We start from the raw sequence: 15,448 nt of genomic DNA, 5'->3' as shown, positions 1-15,448 counted from the left end.
TTTGCTCCATGTCTTCATGGTATACAATACTAAAAGATAGTGAGTTGAATTCAAGTTGTTGAAGCTTGAACTTCCATCCCAGAGATCCCAGAGTCAACTTGGACGCAGGGCTAGGGTCTCCTCCCAGGTCGAGTGCTATGACTCGGGTCTACTTGATTTCATGATGTCATCCTTAATGCCACGTGTCAAACATTGATGTCCATGTTACTAAGGAAAATTTTCAAATTAACATCGACTTTATATAAAATTAATAAGAATTAATATCAATATTTCTATTAATATATACGATAATAATCTCATAGTTTGGGTATATATTTTGAGATTCATAATTGGATCTCTGATTTATATATATATATTGTGATATTTTAAAATTAATCTAATTTTGTTCTGATTGTGTATGTTGAAATCCAGTGAGATAGACGTATAACTTTGTTTAAGCTAAGTAAATTTGGGTTCTTGAAGCTTTCTGCATATATGTATATTTTATATATTTATATTTATCATTAGTTAAAGACTAATACAATGACCCTATTACACATTGTCACTATATTTGGTAAAGAATGAGGGATGAATAAAGGAAGAGAGAGGAGAGATGGATTGATACTTTTCCTTCAAATACACCATTTTCAATCCCTCAAAAAAATATAGAAGAATTCAAGAAAAAGACAAAAAGTAACCATATGAATTGTCTTTTTTTACCCTTAAACATTATAATTTTATTAAATATTATAAAATAATAATTTTAAAAGTTACTTTACTCTCCATCTTTCTAACTTACTCATATATCAAACAACACAATAGAGAACCAACTATCCTCTCCATCCTTTCTACCCCCATCTTTTCTATATTAGACTATTTCTAATTAAGGAAATAAAATAATATTACTGATTCTGATAAATGAATATTTTATATTCATTGAATCTGGACAGAATCAATTACGTAATATTCTATATATGGTCAGATTTCTATATTCATTACCTGATTTGATTTCCTGAATTAATTGTCAAAATATTCTGACAATTAATGTGGCATAGATACTGATGGAGTATCTCACCTATAAATATAGGGTCTCGGTCCCCGAGCTCCTTACTCATTCTGTTCATAACAGCAAAATCCATCTAAAGAGAGTTGAGAGAGCGAGGAAGCCCGATTACCCACATCAATCGGTTTCTTTTGCAGATTAAGCTTATGTGGGATCAATGCTCAAAGAATCAATGGCTGGAGGTATTTCGATCCTTATTCATATAGTGTATATGTTTATTTATTCCGCATGTTATATACACATACATATATTTTATATTATACATATAAATGTCTAACAGTTGGTATCAGAGCAAATTATATATCTCTGCCTTGATTTAGTTTGAGTTTAATATATATACATATATATATACGTATATACGGTGTTCATATATATATATTATATATTCGTTTTCGGGTTCGTATATACATTCATATTATATATATATTCATATTATATATATACATTTTCATACGTATATACCTATATACATTCAGTTTATATATATATTCATATACAGTTTATACATATATATAGATATTTTCTTCATTTCATTAGGTATATATATTGTATATATATATGTTCATATATTCATTATATCATATTTTTATATACCTAAATGCTATATATAAATATATACATATATACATTTCATGATTATATATATACATACGGTACATATTTTATTTTCTGTATATATATATATATGTTTATATATACATTATACATTCTGAATCAATACATTCATATATTAATATAGATTGTTCTAAAGCATGAAAACTCATTTTAAAAAACAAAGAAATCTCCAAAAAAAAAAAAAAAATCGGACCCGAAATTTTTGGTGATTTTAAAGTCTTTGTTTTGCGTGTTTTCGATGCATGAAATCTATATGAATGGCTTAATTTTTTCATTTAGATCATTTTGGAATTGATTTTATGAATTTTGGTCGTCGGTGTCGTTTTTCAGGGCAGTTTTTTCAAAAAAAAAAAAGAAGGAAAATTAAGAAAAATTTAAGAAAATTCCAAAATTTTATTATTTTGATTTATTTTTTGGAATTTTATTTTATTTCCTTATTTTTGTTGATTTATTCAATTAAATTACGTTTGTTTTAAACTTTCCATTCTTATTTAACATATATCTTCATATATTATATGTTATTTAGTAATAAATTATTATGGAAAGTTTTTAACTTGGTAAATTAATTACATGCTTTATTTTTACATGTAATTATAATAATTGTGATATTTTAAGAATGTGAATATTTAATTATTCTACAATTAAGTGCGCAATTATTATATTTGTTTACCAATTAAGTAATTTACTGATTGAATTAATTGATAACCTGCCATTAAGTACATTCTTTAATTTTGCATTTAATTCATTTCATATAATTAATTGTACTAATTTGTATATTTACCTTATTTATACAAATTAATTATTAGTGCAAATATTTAAGATATTATATGGTCATAAATGCATAATTAATTATATATTATGGAATTAAGCATTTAATTTATTATCATACAATTAATTTGTATTTATTTGGCAAACTTATTTTTAATACAATTAATTTTGATTTGTATGATTTAAATGCTATACATAAATTCCTTTTATAGTGCTAGATATATTTAGAAATATTCAAACATTAAGATAGGTTGAATATTTTATTATAGCACATTAAGTTTCATAAAAATTCATAAAATTATTCATAAAATATTCATAAAACTTCCTAAAATGAATAAAATATGAATAAAATGTAAGTAATTTTATGGTTTGACATAAGAAAACATGAACTTGGGACAAATGCTCATATCTAGAACGGTTTTTAATGATCTTCGGACGACCACACTAGGAGCACTAATCTCAGTGATTGTTTATTATGTTAATAACGAAATTACTTTTAGGTAGAGCCTAATACCTAATGTCAAAGTGAAAATATAATTTGATATAATTAGGGAGTAGCCACAACATCCTTATTTGTATAAAATTATATATTAATTAAAATTCACCTTAATGGACATAACTTGTAATTAATTATATAGGTATAATAATTTTACCCCACAGGGATTTTATTATATTTGTATAATTAATTAGGATAATATGTTAAATTAAATTCTCTTAATTTACCCCACAGGGAGTTATGGGGATTTAATTTAATAGTGTTATCACAAATTTAATTAAAGATAGATAATAATCCTTCATTTTCCTAAACTAATTGTTTAATTAAATCTATCATAAGGTTCATCTAATTAATTTTATTAAATTTAAAATTTAGCCCACAGGCAATTTTAGATTTAGTAAAATTTTAATCTTCAGTTTATACTTTGGTGTCTAGTGAACCACATAATTTTAAATAATTAGGGAGTAGCCACAGCATCCTTAATTATATAAAATTATATATATTAAGTGGATTAAGATCACATAATGGACATGAATTATGTGAACATAATAATCTTACCCTACAGGGATTTTATTATTTTTACATAATTAATATGTTAAATTAAATTCTCTTAATTTATCCCACAAGGAATTATGTAGATTTAATTTAATAATTTTATCAAAAAGTATAAAATTTTGAAACATTTATAAATAATTAAGTGTTTCATACTTTTCATTGAGATAGAAATATTAAACTTTAAGTTTTTTCATAAATTGTGTAAATCTATCATAATCTACATCTAAATCTAATCTTATTAAATTAAAAATTTAGCCCACAGGCAATTTTTGTTTAATAAGATTTCATATTTAAGCATGTTTATTCATTGGTAAAAATATGATTTATTTAAACCTCAAAACTATATGTAATTTTTATTACATCACTATTCATGAATTTCTTCCATACCAGTAGAAATTTTCAAAATTTATTCTGATAACTTCATTTAGAATATACAGTTTTTTAGTATAATTAAGAAAAATAAATCACTTTATTATCACCAATAAATTTTAATTTATTGTGTATGAATTCATTCTAATATAGTTAATGTGATTATTAACACATAGTGGATTATTTTAGATTGTTATTCCACATTCATAATTTCTTGCAAGGTTTACAAATAAACCTAAGAAAGTCGATGAATCGTGAGCAAATCTTATCCACAGACAAGATAAGTTCTCACATTTAGAAGTTTAAGGAACAAGCAATATAGTAGTGACTTTGTTTTAAAATTGGCAAAGACCTTTATGTTCCAAGATTCTATTAAAACTTGATTTAGACACATTTAGAGGTCTTTACTACAAAATGATGTCACTCATAAAGATATGCAAATTCAATCTGACAATAAGAAATGTGTTATTAATAAGAATTCTTCTACATTATAGCACCAAAAATTATAGAACATATCTCCATAAATAGAATAAATATTAGTAAATGGTGGGGATCTTCATTACACTTCATTTTACTAACTTTATTTAGAACTTGTGTGAATTTCATTAAGAATATGTATTCCAACAAGTCAAAATCGGTGCATACTAGAATTCTATCATATTAGAAATCATACAAGTCAATTAATTTTGAAGACATGGACTCAAATTTTGCATCTCATTTTTAACGATTACTCACATAAATTATTTTCTACAAAAGTATAGATTTATATGTTTCAAAGACATTTAAATCTTAAGTAGAGAAATGGTGCATTCTGCATATTAAGATCTGGGCCCTAAACCATAAATGAGCATATTTCATTTGAAAAGCTATAAGGTTTAAGGGTTACATATTTTATTATCCATCTCACAACACTAGAATTGTGGAATTAAGAATTGACTTGATCAGTGGGAGTGATCAATCTAGGAACCTAGTTTCCGAGAAAGATCATTCATATTTTCTCAAACTTCCACCTCAAGTGTTAGATTAATTATGATTCACAACAACCCTTAAGATTACTGGTTATTGAGAATTCATAACTAATCATTAATAATATACAAGTCGTTGGTAAAATTCTAATAAGTTATGTTATTTAGTAATTGCTTACAATTTCTAAAATAACATGCTATTGAACCATTTGCTCTTTTAAGAGTTTGTTGGTCCATCCTTAAGATGACTTATTAGAACAGTAAGATCAATGTATTCTAGTGATCACATTTTGTACAATAAGAGTTCAACTACAATATTAATTTGAGACACAAATTAAATTATAGAATGATAAAGAATTGAAGTTGTAGTACAATATGCCATGAATGAAGAAATGAATATCTTAAATAGCAATAAAGTTTATCTTTAGTAAAGTTGCCTAATGGGGTGGAGAACATTAATTAAGCATAGGTTTTTTCACCAATAATATTCATTAGGCAACATTGAGATCCATAAAGATATAAAAGAATATTCATTGCTAAGAAGTTCATTTTGAAATAAGAATCAATAACAAAGGAGATTTACATTCTCACTTGTTTTTATAAAAGATTCTATTATAGACCTTGGCATTTGTTGCTTGTTTTAATTCATTAATCAATTCCAAATAGTGAACTAGAGGAGAAGGTATATAGACTGCCATAAAGATTTTCCTCTAATAGTGGTGAACATATGCAAGCTTAAAGTGTCTACCTATAGATTAAAACAAACATCTCACAAATTGGTATTATATCATCTTTTCCTTTAGGTTTGAAAAGAGATTTATGGAAATAATTATATACCAGAAAGTTAGTGGGAGTAATATTTGTTTTATACGTCGACAATATGTTACTTGCAAATGATGATAAAAGTTTTCTATATAAGTTGAAATCATTCATATCTTAAATTATTATTTTGAGATAAGGAATATAAATAATATATATAATTTTAATTAATTAGAGAGTAGCCACATCATCTCTGATTAAATAAAATTATGTATTATTCATCAGATATAACTTTTATCTTTAAGTGTGATAAATTCAACTCGAACCAGCATCTGAAAAATGATCTGGAGTGAGAATAAATTAACAACATTCATTTGCTTCTATTTTAGAAGCCTAATGTATGCCTAAGAGTCTGAATAAGACTTTGCATTACATTTGTTTCAGGATCGTTAAGTAGTATCAGAATAACTAAAGTTAAGACCACTTTATTTTTTATACAAAGTGATGAGGTATCTTTAAGATACTAAAAATTATATTCATACATATTTTAAGATGAATTGACCATCTGGAAATATAGTTAACCAATTAGATTCTAACATACTTCACTGGTTGTATTTATTCACGTAAATCAATATTTTATTACGTCCTTAAGATTACCAGTAAGTTATATTGTAGAGAATCTTGATTGTTATTTCCACTATAGAAGTCAGATTCATTTATTGTTTTGAGGATTCATCTCGTATGATGTATTATAGAGTTTCATAGTAGGCCTAGAGTTCAGAATTACAGTTTCATTAGGCCATTAAGAAAATTTTGCGATAAATTCAGCTACAATATTTATGGCTAATAACTCTAAGAGTACTGGTCGAAGCTAGCATATCGACATTAAGTATTTAGCCATAAAAAGGCGTGATAAGTGGTCATTAATCACGCAAACTGAATTGGGTGATCGCACATCCTTGACTAAAGGCATGCCGCAACACAAATTCAAGGATCATAAAGTAAATATGGGATTCAGTTAACCCATATGCAGTTTTTTTATTTGTACAACCAAAAATTATTTAATGAAACTCTAATTTCAATATTTTCTCATATTTATGTGCACCTTAATTTCATCTGAGAAAATTATCGTAAGAGGACCTGAATAAACATAAGGGTTAGGGTTTATTCACTTAAGTACATTGCCACATTAAGTACATTGTTATATAATAAATATATCGTAATACATGGAAGATAATACTCGACTTATAATGAGGACATGTCGCTATGATTCGTATGTTTATTATGTAATGAGGAACGTTTGGGTTTGAATATTTTAGTTTAAATGCTGACCAAGTGGGAGAATATTAGAATATTTCTAATTAAGGAAATAAAATAATATTATTGATTCTGATAAATGAATATTTTATATTCATTGAATCTGGACAGAATCAATTACGTAATATTCTATATATGATCAGATTTCTATATTCATTACCTGATTTGATTTCCTGAATTAATTGTCAAAATATTCTGACAATTAATGTGGCACAGATACTGATGGAGTATCTCACCTATAAATATAGGGTCTCGGTCCCCGAGCTCCTTACTCATTCTGTTCATAACAGCAAAATCCATCTAAAGAGAGTTGAGAGAGCGAGGAAGCCCGATTACCCACATCAATCGGTTTCTTTTGCAGATCAAGCTTATGTGGGATTAATGCTCAAAGAATCAATGGTTGGAGGTATTTCGATCCTTATTCATATAGTGTATATGTTTATTTATTCCGCATGTTATATACACATACATATATTTTATATTATACATATAAATGTCTAACATTCTAAACTCTCCATTCTCCCTCATTCCTACCAAACATAGCCTTATTGTCTGTAATCGATCACTGCTATAATTTGTATTTTTAGTAACACTCTTTAGTGACCTACACAAAGTGTGCGGGTCATGACTAAATGTTTTAGTTAACTTTTAGGCTATGTTTGGCAGGAGGAAGGGATAGTAGGATGGATGGAGATGTTAGAGAGGATGAGGAGTAAAAGGGATAGAGATGATTGTTCACCTCCTTTGTATTGTTTGGTATTAGAGGTGAGGCGGGAAGGATAGAGAAAAATTTAATTAGTAAAATTACAAAATTATCCTTTTAAAAATAAAATTTTATTTTTTTAAGGGTAGTTATTGTATTTTGCAAAATGTGTTTTGTCTTTTTCGACAATCCTTCCAAATATGGAGGGATTAAATTTTCAAAGTTTGGAGGGAGAATGTCTCCCTCCATCTCTCCTCTCCCTCCTTCTCTCCCTCTTGCCAAACAAGTGATTTAGTCTCTCCTTCCATCACTCTCCCTCCACCCCTCTCCATCCACCCATCTCCCCCTCCTACCAAACATAGTGTTAGTGACCCTCATTGGTGGACAATAAAAATTAAACATTAATCTCCCATGATACAAGATGCTAAACATATGAAGGGTTACTAAAGACTTAATTAATTATTTAAAAAATATAGATACATATATTGTCCCATATTGCGCAACTTGAAATATCTTTAGAGTTGTGCAATGCGCGCCACTATAGACTTAATAATTTTTTTTTTTTTTTAAAAAAACTTAATATAAAAAAATATTAAGGAGCATTTTAAGCTTATAACCTTCTACTAAGGACATATATGATTTTTGCTCTGTAGGCATATGGTCATCACCATATACCAATTTTCAGAGTTTTTCAAATTCGATTGTGCCATTGTATCCTTAGACCCAAATAAATAGCAAATACTATGTCTCATCCCAATTCGAATAATATTGAAGATATTTAAGAAATACTATTACAGTGCAAACTAGGCATCAACATGTCACCAGCATATATACCAACATGCGGCGCCAGTTGACCACTTTAAGGACCTCCACCTAACTTGTATCGTGCCATCTTGGCTGACACATCACAATGTGCGATGAGGGGATAAAAGGTTTTAGTGACTAAGAGTAACTAAATATTATCTTTCCAGTCACTCATACCAGTAACCCTTAGTAAAAAGTTACTAAAAATCTTTAGTCTCTTAAATTGGGTCACTTGGAAGCGAATGATAAGAGATTTTTATAAAAATACTGAATATTAGATAAAAGTTTACAATTTTACTGTGACATAGAATTTTTTACAAAAATACTGTTTTTTTATAAAACAACCGTAAAACAACAAAACAAAACAATCAAAACAACAGTGGAACAACTATAAAACAACCATGGAACAACCGTGAAAACTTAATACAATATATAGTATAAAACTTACACAGTAATTTTGAAAAAAACTCCGCCCCAAAGTAAACAAAAATAAAAAAAATAAAATTTTAATATATATATATGTGCTGTAAAAAACCCAATGATAGTAATGTTATTGTGATTTGCGTCGATGGATTTAGCATTGGGTTTATGGACCGACATCATTGGTCACAACCTTTGTTTAAAAGAGACAATTAATCCAGAGTACTGTTTATTATAGAGTATAAATTTTTCTACAAGCTACCTAAGATGTGGAAATTTTAAAATTTAGTACTATGAGAGAGACAAATAAAACAAAGCTAGTAATTCTTTTTCTTTTCCCCTCAAATATTTAATATTGATTCTGTTTTTTGTATATTAAACCTAGTACTCTCATTATTATATATTGTTATTAGAGTCCGAAACTATATTGTTGCTTAAATTCTTTATTATTAATTTTCGACCAAAAAAAATATTTTTTGTTTGTTTACGATAACAATTTCTTTCCATGTTTCTACAATCAATTCTGCCACATTGAGTGGGCATGTAATGTTTGATGTATACAGATGATTTTATTATTTATTATTATTATTATATCGTTTATTCATTATTAAAATTAATTATGTTTTTTTTCCTATCATATCTTGAATATTATTTTTGAGAAAAATAATAATTATATAAGAATCATCCATTAGTCACAATTATAATCTTTATGAATTTTATGCAGTGTAGCCGTAGATCCAGGATTTTAAGTTGAGAATAATCAATTGTTTTACTATATATAATATTATATATAGGTAGTTATTAAATGTGAATCTGTGTTTGGGTAAATATTAGTCATGATGGGGGAAATCTAGCTAGCAATTACGACTTTAATTATATATAATTATACGAAAATAATTAATGAAAGAGAGAACTCGAATGATATGATGAATTAATGAAATAATTTTTTTTTTCTCATAAATTCTGTACACTTTACTAGAAAATAATAAATAGTACACTACTTTGAGATTTTGTAATATAGAGATAAAATGTTAAAACTAATTTGAGATTAGAGAAGTAGATGAAAAATGAGAATAATTATAATTAGTTGTGAATGGAGTGACCAACACCCGGACTGTGACCTGGTGAAGTTGGCCTGAAATCATCGATAACATGTTCAGCTTTACTAGTTTGTTGATCTTTTACTTGTTTGTGGTGATGATCATTAGAATAATAATCACCCTTTGATGCATTACTCAAAGTATTACTACTTTTCTGATGAAGACCATGCTTTGAGTTTGACCCTTTCTTGTGCTTCTTATTAGGCCTCATATTCCTTGCCTCAATATTCACGATCAATTCATTACATAACACCAAGAAGATGATCAAGAAAATTGCCACCTTCATAGTTAGATATATATATAAATAGAGTGGAAGAAAAAGAGAGAGAAAGGGCTTGAGTAGTTTTGAAGTGTGATGCTGAAACATAAGTATTGTATTAATTATATATATACAAGGTATCTATTTATATGGACGATAGATTTAATATTTATATGTATAATATTGCTACTTGCGAGAGAATATATGTAGTACAATATAAAACAATATATATATGTGAAATCCTAGTATTATTATATATGGTATCTAATAATTAATAATTAATATTAGGCTACTACTCTACACTCTTACGCCACATGCAATTGAGGGTCCTCACTCCTCAAGTTAGTGATATGAGAAGATTCCCCAGATGGGTGTGACCGGTTGATCATTACATTATTATTAAAAATATCAGAAAAAGAAAGTTGTAAAGATGATCAAAGTGAACGGTTTGTATCAACTGTTTAAGCCTAACCTCTCTTTCAAAAGATAGCTTTGCACTAGTTTAGTACCATGCCTCTGTTTATATTCTCTTTGCCCCCCATGTACTTTTGGCCCATATGCATGGAGACTCAGCCAACTATATATAAATATATATATTTATATATATATATATATATATATATATATACCAACACTACTCCTACCTTTCTACTTTTGTTTGTTATCAATGTTTTATCATATATATCGTACATATGGTTATCAGATACTAATGTCTTATGTGTTTTTGGGTGGAAGTAATGTAATAGAATAAAATATAAATAAATAATTTTTTATTTTATTTATTTATTTCGTTACATTTTAATATTAAAATATTGTCATTCTAATAGATAAATTTATTTTTTACTATTTTGGTAGAATGATTATATTCTATTTAAAATAGAAGAAAAACTATTTCATAAAAAAAATTAATAATTTTTTATTCTTTATTTTATTACATTCCTATATATTTTTATGATTTTTTCCTTCCAACCTAATAATAATGTCTAATATAATAATTTTGAGATAGCGTCTTAATTATATAAATAGAACTTAGTGGTCTTTTTCTTATAAAATTGTGAAATTAAATTATTTGAAACCCAATTTTAAAATTACACTAGCAATCCAAATAGTGTTAGAGACTGGTGCACTCTTCTTTTCTTGTTTTTTTTTTTTTAAAGAAATTAAAGAGACTTGTGCACTTTAATTATGGGTTCTCTATTGATATTATAAGGGGTGGAGTTTACCAAGTTATATAAATATAAGTCGATCGGGTACATGTCCTAATTTTAAGTATAGACATATATACATCATTTGAAGGCCATTGAATGAATGTAATAGTCATGGAGACAGATTCCTGGTACCATACACTCTCTTTTTCTCTTCAAACATCTCAAGAGTTGCTTATTATTTAGGGCCATACCCACATGCCCAAAGGCCCATCATATAATTTGGACTTTCCTTTTGTTTTCAATATATAAAACTGTTCTTTATTTAACTCATGTCTCATGTCAGATATCTTTAATTAAGTGCACGGATACAGTACATATATATTTATACATTTATATATACCATGATCATTATTTATAACATGCATGGGCTTAGTTTCTAATTTCTATGATCGATTGTACTTTCTTTTCTCTTTAAGTTTGTATAAATCGGCCTTTAAACAAACCCAAAGGGTGCATTTGAGTTCAATATTAATTGTTATTATTCTATATGCAACTAGTATCAACTAATTTATTTCATTCCACTAGACCTAACCGTGTTCTTATTTTGGACAGTTTCATGCTGTACTCTCTCTCTCTCTTTAATACTATATTTATTCATGTACTACTTCACCGGCATGCACTTATAACTATGTTATAATTATAATTATATGGTGCTTTGTTAAATTAATTAGCTGGATATATTGTTTATTAATATGTTGTAAGAATATTATATGTGTAGACAATATCATTAGCCACCAAAACCATAAATATATTTATATGAAGGACAAAGATTTTAGTAAGTACGTACTTACTGGCTCTCCCTCGTGATATATTTAAAACTATTCCTCTCAGCTTGGAGGGCTCAGTCCTATAAATATATATATATAAATGCATAGCTAGGGCTTATGAGTATAGTAGGCTATGTATAGGGACAGCTACAATTGGACCCCAATGCCAGTTTAATTAATTAATATATCTTTAATCGTGTTTTTGAGGCTGATATTATGACCTAATAGTAATCTTATAAGATTCTCTATTCGTGGTAGTTGAAGTGCTTTCATGGCACTACTTTTCAGTAATATTATCAGTTATATATATAAATAATTGTTAAAGATAATATATATTTATAAAATGGCGGCCACTCTATCGCTACAATTTTAATTACTAGGGTATATTATTTGAGAGGTTTCTTACAACAATATAGGCATGGATCAACACAATGAAATAGAAATAATTATTTAATAAAGGATCTTGCTCGATCATTCTCATGATCATAATTGGGATAAAATTTATACATGAGATATATGTTAACAACTGAAAATTACCATGAGATACATGATATATGTTAACAATTGAAATTTCAAATCTCAAATTTTTAACCACTAGCTATAATTTGAACACATAATATAATTTATATATAAGATTATTAGTTTGTTCTCATTATTTTGCTTAATTTATTCCTATATATATACGTGTAAATTATAAATAGTGAATTTGTTATATACATTAGTATATATATAGCTATATGCAAGGAAATTTAAGTATATCACCATGTATCAAGAAAGAAATAAGATAAGAATCAGTTTATAGTTAAAGACTTGTATACTAAAGTACGAGGTATCATATGTTTCGAACAGCTTTCGCCATAAAAAAAAAAAAAAAGTGGTAGTGGTAAAACTTTGTGTGAATTATTTCATATGAAGGATGTGTGGACATTTAATATAATATATAAGATGTATGGATTATTCATTTAATTATTTAGGAGTTTAGAGATGAAATCATATATATGTATATCTCATAATATTCTACTCTCTCCAGTCTCCACCATACTTCAACACTCTGGACATGGTGTAAAGTCAAAAGAGTTATTGTGATTCATAGATAGGTCTAAGATTAATTGGTGAGAAAAAAAATAAATACCATCTTAAGAAGATGTTAAACAGTCTTACATTAATAATGTATAGACACTTAATACAATATATAAGATGTGTAATTTTTTTATTTTTTTTTTCAATTAATTTTAAGATAAAATCTTATACATTTTACTATTCAATAATAATAAAAATTAGAGATAAATTGGATTTTTAACATGCCAATTGGTTTACATATGCGCACACTAATTTTATTTTCATGTACATATAGCTAGGTAGATCAATTAATTAATTAGCTAGCAGTGACAGCTGTTGTGAGCTGTTTTTTTTAATTATTTTTTAAAACGTCAGTCCTCCTCATTTTTATTTACTTTTCCTTAGTATTATTATTTAGCAACGTTAATTAATCCAAGAGCTTCATCTCCATTAATTTTGTTATACATATAACCAATTATAAATGTAGATTATTATGAGTGTTTTATAATACGTACTATACATATATTTACCGTACTCTTCTCTCCAATATTTGAAGTTTATCAACATTAATTTGTCAATGTGTATAATTAATTATTATATATAAATATCTTATATGAATGGCATATATCGCATTATATATATATATACCATATTTACCATTATTATGTTGTTAGAAAGTACGTAATTATACTCATATACACGATGATATACATCAATATAGAGAAATTTTCATTATATTCTAACAATTTCCTGATTGTACTAGCTTCTGCTCTCTCTTATTAAGAAACACTTGCGTCAATCGTACTGCCCTGCATTAATGTATATTAATTTGCATGGAATTTTGTTTATTCAAATACTTGGGATTATGGTAGAGTTAATTTGTCAACATATATATCTTGGTCATTTATGCTAGAGTGATTGATATTAATTAATTTATGAGAAATGCTAAAGAGCATTAGTGGTGCCTAGCACCCTCCTATGTGTTAATATTGCTATTGATCTAACTAAGTATCGGGTCCCATATAATTTAATATAATAGCTTTTAGGAAGTAAGTATCGCTAGCCAATCGAAATGCAACATGTCAAGAAGGTGCTAGGCCCACTAGTACCCAATAACAATGCTCTTAATTTATTAATGAAATTGACCATCACGTTTATTTACCGCCTCACAACCATTCAATCATAAACAAGTTAATTTAATTATCTATTTTTTACCGTCATTTAAATTAATTAAATCAACCGCTTCTGTACCCCGAAAAATAACATTGGAAAACTAATAAAACTATACCAGACAAAACAAGCACGTTTTCAATAATTTAATAATTACGTCTCAAAAGATAAATGATGTAAATACAATTTATAATAACACAGTTCATGAAATAATAAAAATATGTAGGCGACATTGCATAAAAAGATAACGTGAGCTAGATCTGATAATAATAAAAACACAATGTCACACATGTAAATAACAAAAAAAAAGCCATGCCCAGCTGAGAGAGGAGAAGAGACACTAATATTATAGGTAATAATAGTAATATAATATATGTAATTTTGAGTAGAATTAATTATTAATGACCAACGCCGGGACTATGTCCAGGAGTGGTTGGTCGAAAAGCATCGATTTCATTCTTGGTACCAACCACCAGCAGCGGCGGTGGCTTGGATTTTCCCTTGCGAGCTGGATGGCTGATCATCATGGTATGTTGCTTCAACTGATGATCCACCCTAATTCTATGTTTTCTTGCTTCAACATTCACTACTAACTCATCACACAAAATCATCATTACAAATAAACACAATAATATGCACATTTTACTTGATGATGATTTCACCATTTTCCTGCCTATGTATACGTACGTACTTTGAACTCTTATATAAATATATATATGGCTAGTGCAACTGATTTTATTTTTGCCTAGCTTCTTAATATCGAAGATAGATCAGAAGCTATATATATATGTATATATATAGGTAAGATTATAAAGATATATAGCAGGTATACTTGGAATGTGTTGCTCCAAACGCTATTTATAGACTTTGAAAATAAGCACACAGTCACATGCATGTGATGCCCTTTGCTTTTGAGAAATATTAATAATAAAAAACTCAAAAAATATATGAAAAAGAAAATGAAAAGTTGAGAGACATGAATCAAGTCCAAAGTTTACGGAAGATTCGGAAAGATATTCGAATACTTACTGCAAGAGTTAAAAGAGAGAAGTATACTATATAATATATATAT

The 15,448-nt window shown here is 27.4% G+C and overlaps 1 protein-coding gene across 1 annotated transcript; it reads right to left on the bottom strand.

Annotated features, from left to right (window-relative positions):
- Window positions 1-9,896: 9,896 nt before the first annotated feature.
- On the bottom strand, window positions 9,897-10,199 carry LOC115713753 (precursor of CEP8-like). The gene has a single exon (XM_061113984.1). The coding sequence runs from the start codon at window positions 10,197-10,199 to the stop codon at window positions 9,897-9,899; it is 303 nt and encodes a 100-aa protein (XP_060969967.1).
- Window positions 10,200-15,448: the final 5,249 nt, after the last annotated feature.

Source organism: Cannabis sativa, chromosome 4 (genome assembly GCF_029168945.1).
Source record: "Cannabis sativa cultivar Pink pepper isolate KNU-18-1 chromosome 4, ASM2916894v1, whole genome shotgun sequence".
NCBI classification, from domain to species: Eukaryota; Viridiplantae; Streptophyta; class Magnoliopsida; order Rosales; family Cannabaceae; genus Cannabis; species Cannabis sativa.
The sequence above is the reverse complement of the archived record's forward strand: the minus strand, read 5'-3'. Positions and strand labels throughout refer to the sequence as shown.